Genomic DNA, 11446 nt, shown 5'->3' on the forward strand with positions numbered 1-11446 from the left:
AATTTTAAAGTTACCTACATTTAAATTTATCTTTAAATAATTATCATAGGAACTATACCTGAATTCGTTTTTGATCTTGGTCTTTTGTGATACCAAAATACTTTTGACAACTTTGTTGTTGCACAGAAGTCTTCTTTGATGCCATTTCATTTAATATTTTATTTTGAACAGGAAAACAATCGGTGGTTCATTTATTGTACCTCGTAATAACAAACAGAGACCAATAAACTAGAGAGACGGTTAACTTCATACATTGATTTTAACACGATAAGGAAACCCACACTAGCATGCGTTCCATGTCTATATTATGTTATACAATTAATTCATGAATAGTTGGAACTCTTTCTTTCCCGTGTGAAAACCTGTGACCCTTATTATTCTCACTTGCACGCAGGTTATGTTGAAAATTAAATATGGCCGCAGTACTAGAGACGTAGCCGTATTGAAAATCGATATTTTCCGAATATACCGATTTTTAAATAATTAGGGATGTGCTTAGGCTGTTTCATACTAATACAAAAATCGGTTATCGGTTTCTACAGTGAGTACACGGCGTAAATGTAGTGTCACGTGTTGACCCATTTAAAATATTGACAAATAAAATAAAAACAACTTTTCTTATCTAAATATAAAGATTTATTAGTAATGTTTTCATTACTTTTCTCAATTTACCATAATTTCAGAATCTACCGATAGCCAGCGAAAATATTTTTTACTTAAAATTGCAGTCCGTATAATTGCATTTTCTGTTCAATAAAATAAAATATAGGTAAACAAAGTTATTGCTGTACTTATGATACGTTTAAAACAAATCAAATAAATTAATGAACAAACAACTAAGGCACTACAGACGCTAAAATTTTAAAAATAATTGATATATAAAGGATAAAAACGAAAAGAAGTCAGCTCGAGCCGACAGGACAAAAAGGTATATGATATAATCTTAATAAAATAAAAGGAATGCATCACGATCTTCGCCGTCGAAGAATACAATATAGGCCCCTACCTAGCTAACCCACCAGCCTTTCACTAGCTACCTAAGAGATGACTACCCGAAGAAGAAAGGCAGAAAGGAACTCCGGGCTTATTTTTGTCATCAATTACCACATTTTTTATAGATGTTGTATACAAAGTAGTCACATAGCTTATATAAGGTGGTGCACGGATTAAAAACATGGACTGGCATAAAGCAAATACATAAATAGTGCACACCGTTCAGCTGCTTACATTTACCAACATAATTTTAATTTTCATCATTACAATTCATTATTATAAAGGCAAATGCAACAACATGATTTTTTGGTTGTCATCCACTTATTAATATTTTGTCATATAAATCAACAATAACATACAAGACACAAAATTGGATTGCATATAAATTTAACAATAACAATTATATAAATTAAAAATAATGACAATACAATGACTGCCTAGTGGCACATTTGTAAGAAAAATTACTACAAAGGACAAAAATGTTAGATATTTTATATTGAAAACATGATTTTAAATAAAAAAAGGTAAAAATTTTTTGTACATAGTAAATGAATAGAAATATGAACTATTTTGGAAACATAAACATTTTTATTTTACCGTGTTCAAGCATAATTATGCATATATAAGATTTTAACAACGGCTTGCTTAACAGTTAGCAAAATGAAGATAATTGTGAAGACTAGCACTATAATTTTACACAATATAAGGAGACATACTTAAGCTATTCACCCATTATACACTATGCATTAGGTATAATAACTAATCTAAAACACAAAACTAAGAATTTATTTGAATATGATTATTCTCTCACGAAAAGCATTCCATGCATAATTTAACATTTTGCAATATCATATAATGGCACATTTGCTACTAAAAATGCTACAAAATACAAAAATGTTGATACATTATAATGAAAATATAATATTAAATTAAAAGTAAAATTACTAATTCTGCACAATGTAAATCAATAAAAATATGAACAATTTGGAAAACATACACATAATACTACTTTTGTAGAAATGTAATTTACTTGACAATTATCTGGTAGGCTCATTTTAGGTTGTACAAGCATAATTATGTATATAAGATTTAACAACTATTTGCTTAGCAGTCACCATAATGAAGATTATTTTAAAACTACTATGATTTTATACAATAAACAGAAAGCATAATAGCTAATTTAAAACCAAAAAATGTGGGTAATACACTTTAAAAACATCAATTTCATTTGCAAAAATCGTAATAATTGTGGACAAAATACTATGAAGAACTTTAATTAAGTGAGATTAGGAACTACGCCTTCTTTGTGATCTATAACTCAATCCTTTTGTAACTTTCTCACGGATTAGAGTTTCCATTTCTATATCTTTAGGCCTTGAATCAATATTATTCATTCTATTATTAAAATTAATACACCACTGCTTAACTTGCATTCTAACTATGTAGGACCAAAAGCTTTAATAACATCTGTTTTGTGAATATTACAGTTGAACCAAGTAGTGTCAATATATTTTATTAAATTACTTATTAATTCAGAATAAATATAAACACTGCAAAGAAAGGCATCATCTTGTCAATAATGTAAATACTCTGCCAGACCATTTGACTAAAATTATTAGAAGGATAAGATAACCTATCTACATTAGACTCTCTCTGAGATAATAGTGCTTTTGTACAATTATCACAATCTTTGCAGGTCAAATTGGACATCAAAAAACGACAAATTGCACCAGCAATATATGGGTACAGACATATGTTGGAATATATTCTCGTTAGGTATAGAAATTTCTATAAAGTTAGTTTCATTACATTGAAGACTATCAGTGTATGAACCATATTTTTGGTGGCTGACTAAATGTTTAATGTTCCCAACATTTTGTCATCATCATCAGAACAATTAGTGTATAAAGATTTACCGGTAGTAATGTTGTTAATCAACAAGGTTTTAAAAGCCGATACAAAGTGAGTACAATTAGGATTTGTACTAAAATTACCATGTGCCCTTATTTGACCAAAAAGTTTTCTATCGGATCTTGATTAAGACGTCTAAGACTTAAAAATTTAACACCATCAATTCTCAGCAGATCTGACCACAAATGTTTTATTGTTTTTATATTATGTTCAAAATGCTTCAGTGATAAAGGCTTCCTTTCCCTTTCATTGGAAGCGTCAAAGCGCATTGAAGCTAGCATTTTCACAGCATCATTCCAATGTGCTCCGAATTATATGAAAGAGCATGTTTTAACTTATTCCCATAATGACCAAGACCATTTAAACTATCAAAGAAATTATTTATAAAAGAAGAATTTCTGCTGTGAACAAACCATTTCAATGTCTTTATTTAAACTTATGTAATCATGATCCTTGAGAGATAGCAGAGACTTCATCTGGATTTCTAGTGATGTAGCCACTTGCCGGCTAAAAACTTGGGCTGCAAATTTGACCTGAAATGTTAATAATATAAATAATATATTTGTAAATTAATAAATGAACGATTTTAATCATGGTATGTTTATTTAATTTGTTATGAGCTTAAAGATATTTAATTAAATGGCCCAAAGAAATTTATATTCTGGCCAATACTTTCACAAGAATACGGCAATTTAACATATTATATTAAGGTTTTTATGACAATTGTACATTATGCCAATTTCAAGTTGGGAAAGTGGTTAATTTAATCACAGAATACGATTTATTGGAAACATGAAAGGAAAAGGATCAGTAATGATGATATGATTTTATTTCCTGATGATAGTACGGTAATATTCTCTGAGAAAACTCAGTCATTACTAGAGGCTAGAGTAAATAAGGCATTAGAGGACATTGTAAATTGGCTTACAGAAAACCATTTATAAATTACTTTAAAAGAAAACATCTTATTTTTTCAAGAATAGGTCAGCAACTAAATTGCTTTCTATAAATTATCACTTACAGGCAGAAGCCATACGATTTTTAGGGCTCCAGGTGTACTGCAACTTAAAACTGGAAGGAACTTAAGGAAAAATTCTTACATTAACTAGTTTATTTATATACGAAATTTCAATATTTGTAAAAAGAAACCTACATATATTATGTACACTAAATATTATAGCAAACTAAATAAAAATGCTACCTAACAATACAGCTCTATTAGATAAGAGCGTTATCTGCATGGGTCCAAGATTATAGTATAATAAATTACAAGTTGTATTGTAAACATAGAAAACATAGATATATTTAAACTTAAATTAAAAACCTTTTTAATTGATGAAGACATATTTCATTATATAAGTGAATATTTACAGGAATAATTTTATGTATTATATTCCAAAAAGTAATATGAAGAATTATAGGTCTATAATGTTTTTATTGTTATAGCAAAAATTCGTAATTTTCAAAAGTTATTGGGAAAGTAATTTACAGACTAACTGCTCATTACTCATATTTCGAAAAACATAAATTATTCTGTGCTGATCTAAAAGGTTTTCATAAGCACAGTTCTATTCATATGGCATTATTTGACCTGTCATCAACTGTTATGGCAGCTGTCGATAAAATAAATCCAGTCCAGGAGGTTTTTTATAATATTAATTTGTAGGTGATAAACTCCTATGCCTACAGTTGATGCATTATTCTTTGAAGCAGCACAATAAATATGATGCCAGTTAGGCCAATTAGAGTTTGCATAAGGGTCATTTTTAATAATGTCAATATTGAAAAGTATATTAGGAGCAATTATCAAAGTACAATAACTCATGCTAAATAAGGGGAGAATTTCAATCTTTTATTAATCAGTCAAGACTTGTAAACACAACTATGATAGAACAATGTATATTTATTTACCTTCATTTTGTCATATGAAGTTGGATTTATGTGCTTCTCAGTAAGTTTGGTGCTTCTTGCTCTGCCACCAAAACCATCCACTTTATAAAGTCTCTCAATATACTCCCACTTTGCCCTTTGGTTGCCAATGAGTAGGATTTTTGTCTGAAAATTATTGCGAAAACATTTCAATAAATGAGGTACATCATAGATATGGTACAATTGGTTTGGGCCGATTTATAACAGATGTCATTGGTATATTTGTTACTACGTAGGAGTTCAGCATTAGAATCTGATATTAATGACTTAATAGCAGCAATGCTATTCAGTAATGCTACTAGTGGGTTCAATTTCTAATATCAAATCTCGGTTTGTGACTTTATATTCATCTGTATTTCCTAAGTTTACTAAAGGAATCGCATTAGGTGTTAATCTTAGATTCTGTTTTATATGTTCGGGAATAAAATGTTTATGACAAAACGAATGTTTTCGCTTTTTAGTAGGAAGATAATTTTGTAGAAATGGACATAACCTTAACCACTCTTCCCACCTTCTTTTTATTTGTGAACGGCACACTATAATATTTAATACCTCGGCCTCGGAGTACCGCACCCGGGAACAGAGCACTTATAAACCATTATATTATCAAATAAACCAAACTATACGAAGAAAACAATTACACGTTTAAACTGGTAAACACTAAATGATTGCTTTTATAATATATTGTTTACAAAAACATTCACACACAATAAAGCACTATAATTAGATAATAAATAGATGAAAACCGCCTTCAAATCCAAATAGCGAATTGCAACGGAAAATTCAATTTCAAAGCAGCGGTTAAAGGTTAACCACAATAAAAAATGGCGCTACGCGTCGTTTCAAAATCCGAGATTAGAGACGCTTATTTGCGATCGAATGACAGCTTATACTATAATACACACACTAATAAAGGACGTTGTGTAGAAGGAGACATTTAAGGAACGATTCATTAAATGTATGGAAAAATCGTGAAAAGTGAGATAGCTGCTCATCGCTATTGTGTTACTTTTTTTCGCCGAGTTAAACGGGTCTGATAACAAATTTTCTATCTTTGGTGCGGGTGCATCAGCCGCTATACCAGCCGCCTTGTCACTGTCAACTGTCAAATGCAGTGTTGCTAAGCCTTTTTTGGGCGTATCCGCAAGAAATTACTTATATGGAACTACTAAAAGCGTAATTTTCCTCGAGCCTTTTGTTTAGGTCGCAGTAGTACAATTAGACCTTTTCAGCAAGCAATATTTTTCCAGAAATATCTATATTATGTATGTGACAAAATGCGTATAATATTTTAGGGGATTTACGTATTTCGAACTAACTGTTGTTACGTAATCCACTACCAAAAATCACCAACCACTAAAACCACTTAATCTCTGCTAAAAGATTTAAAGCCAAAATATCAGTTTTAAAAATCCGATGACGTGGCAACACAGGTTATATGTCAGACAAATGTGTCTAATGCGGAGCCACAACAGACAAATATTTGAACAAAGACTTTGCCACACATTTGAACACAGTTACAGACACTGACCAAATTAAAACTTTTATGATTTTTACTTTCAGCTTTTCATATTATAATCGGTTCTCCTTCAAGCAACTCGATAACTTTGAACGCTTTGATGTGTGGTCTGAATGGCAAGTACGCAAACATTTAAACGAACTTTGCACAAATACGCAAATACCCGTGCCACAGATGAGTTCAAACAAGAGTTCAAATTAGTGTTCAAATATTTTTGCTATGTGTGGCGCCGGCATAATGTACGTCAATGGTCTAATCTAGAATAGTGATGTCCCGTGAGTAATTATGAATTATTCCTCACTTCAATCAAAATATACGATATTAGATGCCGCCAAAATTCTTTGATAAAGTTTTTTATAAGTTTTCTCTGGAGAATTATACTTAATAAGTAACATACATAGTAGTAACATCTGAAAGGTATATTTTACGTGGTGTTCTTTTTTGACGGTGTGACCACCAGATATAACTTTTAAAATACATAAGTAAGTACCAAAATAAAATAAGTAAATACACATCATATATATTTTTGTATACAACAATTTCGTATTAAATAAAATCCACTGTATATTAATGTCTTTATTCTTGCACATGTATGATAATCTTCATCGCGGATCCTGTTTTGGCGAGGTCCAGCGCCTCCTTTGTCTTTGCCAGAGGAAAGTGATGAGTGATGAACTTCTTTAGGGGGATAGCCCCGCTGGCAACTGCTGATATGGCGGCTGGATACCTGTTCAAAAATTATTTGTTACTAACTTTGGTTTTCATAGTTTGTGACAAAACAGCACTGCGCAGCTCACAGGTGACTCCGGTGAGAGCTGGCTACACTTGTAATCGGAACTATTCTACAGATCCTCGCACTCTTAACCGGAGACTGGAAAGATATCTTTAAACTGGGTTTCCATCATGGAAAACATTGCCAAGGGCCTCAACGACATAGTTATGTAATATGTGTTGCGAGGTACCCCTAATTTAATTTGAGTGAACTAAAAACTCAACAAGACGATGACGACCCCTTACATACGAGAGACCTACCACCACAACATATTCGTCACGAATAACGTCGTCATACATACGTATTCATGATTCGGAATGATCCTTTGACGTCGACCTCTCGCAACATCGCTTGGGACAGCGGCAGCTCTACCTTCGGCTCGCCAATGCCAACCACCAGCACCACACCAGCGGTTCTGGTTGCCTGTGATAGAATATAAAATTCAATATTATATTTCTCATATCATCCTCAACCATAATTGGGTATTATTTGGCGTAACAGTTAGATCAAGTTCTAACTAAACGTATAGGCACATTATTTAAGACAAGAATTATAATGCGCGAAGTGCCGCCATTAAAAACTTCTTAGTAAGATTATATTATAATAAATTTACAAAAGTTCGATTATTCAGTATTTATATACCACACCCGCTATAAGACGAAAAAAGACGCACAGGTAAATTTAGATAGGCTCCAGTTATTTTCGGTAATCCGTTCCAAGAATCATCATGGGGATAGACATTCACGAGGATGGAGTTGCGAGTAGAAGGCTATAAAATAAATTGTTACTCTACACTCACCAGCAGTGCCACTCTCTGCGCAGCGCCATACCCACACGCGTCCATCGAGATCTCTGGTCGCTCGCCCAGTATTTCAATAATCTTCTCTACCGTCTCTTCGTCTATGTCTTCTTTTTTGGTGAGCAATGTGTAATCCGCCCCGAGTTCCATGGCTATGTCCAGGCGCGACTGAACTACATCTGGAATAACGAGGGTATAACTGTATGTCACATATGTTTTCTTTAATATCTCTCTCTAATCGGTCCCTCAAATCTGAGGATCGTGGTCAGCACTAGGGTTGCATCTGGAGCGGATGATCTGCCTCCACCATTTTCTGTCCAGTGCGTCTCTTACGGTGGGTGGAATTTAGAGGACGCTGAGTCTTTTACTTGGTCGGTCCATCTCGTGGGTATGTAACGAACGCGCAATCTTCTGCCTTCGGTGTTCCTATGTTTTTTATTGGACTTAAACCTAAATATATTTGCTAAACATATATAAACAAATAGTAAAATCATTTGACCACTGGTTGCACAACAAATGTATTTTGTGTGGCGAAGAAGATTCGAAGATTATACAAAAGCAAAAAGCAATAAAAATACCTTTTTCAAAAAGTGTCACTATTCAGCTTAACTCTAAACTACTTAAGTGATTCTTCTTTACGTACCAGTCATAATAATTTTACTGGCTCCCATGGCCTTGGCTGTCATGGCAGACAGTATGCCGATGGGGCCAGCACCGAGAATCAAGAGTTTGGATCCCAGGGTGATGTTGGCGCGGTTACACGCGTGTATGGCAATCGCCAAGGGCTGTACAGCGGCTCCTTCTTCCATTGTGAGATTATCTGGCATTCTGGTATACAAAAATATTATTGTCATTGTGTTAGGTGTAAATGAGCAAATGCAAGCAAAATTAAATTTAAAAGGAAAGTCTTATCGTCAGCACTATACATTTGTCACTTAAAAGTCCCTTGTTTTTGGTCAAATTTACATGCTTCTGATCATTTCCATGTCAGACGTTACATGTAAAGGTACAATTGGTACCCACAGAGGCTCGCAGTTATTTAACGAAACTGTGCGTTGCGTAAATTATATTTACTTGTGACAGAAGTCGGCGACGTGCTTGTAGTACCGGCAGAGGTTGCCGGGTGCGCCCAGCGATGAGCAGTAATGGGGCTTTACGCACAAGTTGTATTTGCCCCGTTTGCACAGGTCGCATGATCGACATGGTTGCGTCGGCTCTATTGCCACGCGGTCGCCCACCTTCAGAGAATCCACCTTGGCACCCACCTGGAACAATAAATAACTTGTATGTAGGTACTTACAGCATCAATTTGCCGTTATCCGATTTGGCGCTTGTTTCTTATGTAAAGTTGAAGTGGCGGGATAGCTGTGTAACATGGACACTAGTAAGTATTATTTGCGCGGGAATAGGTCTCCCAGACTGGGCTGAAGCTAAGTTTAGCCATGTGGTCAAATACAGATTCTTTGTTGGACATTATGTAGTTGATGATTATGATTTTCTGGTAGTTCAAACCTTGACAACTATACCGGCGCCTTCGTGTCCCATGACGTAGGGTTCTGTGAACACATCCATGCCGCAACAGCCCGTCGTGTATAGTTTCACGTCGGATCCGCAGATGCCCACGCATTCAATCTTCACCAAAACGTCTACAAATGAATGAAAAATGAAAATCTGGTGAAGTTTTTTTAACTACTTGCATGATTGCTATTCTTAACATTCTCTTTTTATCGTTCAAAGGATGGAATTATCAATAATAACAATTAATAAAAAAAAAATATAATAGAAATACACACCATTATCCGAGATTTTTGGTAAAGGCAATTTTTGATGTAATCAAAAATACAATAAACACTGGTAAAGTGATATTAGGTTTTTCTGGTCATCAGTCTAGAGTCTAAACCTGTATTACCCCTTCACGATTAGGTATAAGGCGTAAGAGTGTGTGCAAGTCATCTTTACCTGGGGATGCAAAACGTCAAAAAGACAAAACTAGGTCGTCAGAATTAGGGCGCTCAAATTATTTATGTTTTGCCCTAACCTGGAAATAAAGGGAATATAAAAATAAAAATTTTGGTCGCAAGTAGAGCGCAGGCTGACTTGGTTCCTGGTCTACAAATTAGACTTTATCATTAAAATATAAATGGGCACATTACACAACGTAGTGCCTAATTTCTGTATTGGGTATTTTCTACCTATGACCATAGAACTACTCCTGATTGAACAGTGTGTAGATGTTTATTTCTACTCCTAGACCCAGGCTAGTGAATAAGCCGACAGTCATTACATCAGAACTATACACATACGACTATATTACTAATATTGGGTGTTATACCAGAAGTTAGTAAAATCTTTGAATGTTTAGATCTGTGTTAAAAATGTTTGCAACAAGGTGTACCTAAATGGACTAAGATGAAATTTAGCATACATTTGATCCAAATTCTTAAAATAGCTATGATTTAACCAATCATTTGGAGAGGAACGCAAAAGATATTAATTCGGGCAGTTGCAATCAAAATTTAGTAATCAATAAAAGTGTTGATATTTTGTTTGTAACTTTAGTAGAAGATACCCATCTTAGAATCCTAAGATAATAGGTACTTAGGTAATTAAGTACTCACAACTCTAACGTCGTATGGCCCGTGAAGTACAGCAGCATAATTTTCTTCACGCATTTTGATAGAACTTTTAACCAGTCTAACCAATTATGAACTGGAACATTTTAGCGGTTAACGAATAATATTATTATGTTTATATTGTAGAGATAACTTTATCTATAATTTCCGAATGCGTATGTAAATCAAGTAAAACAATTTAATTGTTTTGCCATAGTATCTTAGTGTTATCAGATTGTAGGTAAGTACGAGTAAATATTAGAGCTTTATTTATACATGTAGGTACGCCCACGTCTGTGTTTCTAAAAGTCAGGGCTCGATCTAATTCGTTAGCCACTCTAGGCAAGAATTATATTCGCCGCTGTTATATTAAAATCAAAAGTCATAAGCTTGTCATTCCAAAAATATATTTATTTTGTATGGTAATTTTTGTAGGATTTTCTCTCCTAGAGGTTAAATTGGGGATTCCGTGTACAACTACCCAGCCGCCTTCAATTTTACAGCCCCTCAATTTTGCCGCTCTGGGCATATGCCCAACTGGCTCCCCCTTAGATAGCGCCCTCCGGAAAGCAGTACCGGCTTTGTGGTCACCCGTTACCCAAGTCCTCAGGGCGCCACAGACTCGAAGTATTTACTCTGATTTGAACGTGAATCTGTCTTCACATTCATCGATGTAACACAGCTTTTGCTAGCAAAACTACTGTTGGAACCTAAAACAAACGTGGTCGGCAAAAACGCAACGAAAAATTATTCGACTACTGATATTAAGGCAGTGTTACAAAGAAGTCTACACCCAATTGTTTCAGCTTTATTGCTAAACTAAGTAATCAACTAAACTGTATAGCGAGTTTTTACTAATATTGACTGAAATGGCGGATTTCGCTCTGATACTTACTCATTACCTACATTGC

At 34.0% G+C, this 11446-nt stretch overlaps 1 protein-coding gene and 1 long non-coding RNA gene across 5 annotated transcripts; both read right to left on the reverse strand.

The window, feature by feature from the left end:
* Nucleotides 1-3306: 3306 nt before the first annotated feature.
* On the reverse strand, nt 3307-5860 carry LOC119188656. 4 transcript variants are annotated; one of them, XR_005112003.1, is made up of 3 exons: nt 5843-5860; nt 4816-4959; nt 3307-3437 (listed from the first exon to the last, which is right to left on the reverse strand). It is a non-coding gene; the product is annotated as an uncharacterized LOC119188656 (long non-coding RNA). The 4 variants fall into 4 exon arrangements; XR_005112001.1 differs by lacking the exon at nt 5843-5860 and adding an exon at nt 5739-5756; XR_005112002.1 differs by lacking the exon at nt 5843-5860 and adding an exon at nt 5647-5664.
* A 995-nt stretch (nt 5861-6855) lies between these two features.
* LOC119188655 (sorbitol dehydrogenase-like) lies at nt 6856-10652 on the reverse strand. Its single transcript, XM_037436532.1, has 8 exons — nt 10542-10652; nt 9717-9750; nt 9436-9569; nt 8998-9188; nt 8567-8751; nt 7924-8102; nt 7426-7547; nt 6856-7079 (listed from the first exon to the last, which is right to left on the reverse strand). The coding sequence occupies exons 1-8, from the start codon at nt 10593-10595 to the stop codon at nt 6929-6931; spliced, it is 1050 nt and encodes a 349-aa protein (XP_037292429.1). The 5' UTR covers nt 10596-10652; the 3' UTR covers nt 6856-6928.
* Nucleotides 10653-11446: the final 794 nt, after the last annotated feature.

The sequence above is a fragment of the Manduca sexta genome, chromosome 8, assembly GCF_014839805.1.
Source record: "Manduca sexta isolate Smith_Timp_Sample1 chromosome 8, JHU_Msex_v1.0, whole genome shotgun sequence".
Classification (NCBI taxonomy): Eukaryota; Metazoa; Arthropoda; class Insecta; order Lepidoptera; family Sphingidae; genus Manduca; species Manduca sexta.

What these genes read in the sequence shown, in the direction of transcription:
- LOC119188655 (XM_037436532.1), bottom strand. Translation starts at nt 10,595, where the DNA reads ATGCGTGAAGAAAATTATGCTGCTGTACTTCACGGGCCATACGACGTT. An exon ending in ACCAAAAATCTCGGATAATG is followed by an intron (nt 9,570 to 9,716) that starts GTGTGTATTTCT and finishes ATTCATTTGTAG; the next exon opens with ACGTTTTGGTGAAGATTGAA. An exon ending in TCATTCCGAATCATGAATAC is followed by an intron (nt 7,080 to 7,425) that starts GTATGTATGACG and finishes ATTTTTGAACAG; the next exon opens with GTATCCAGCCGCCATATCAG.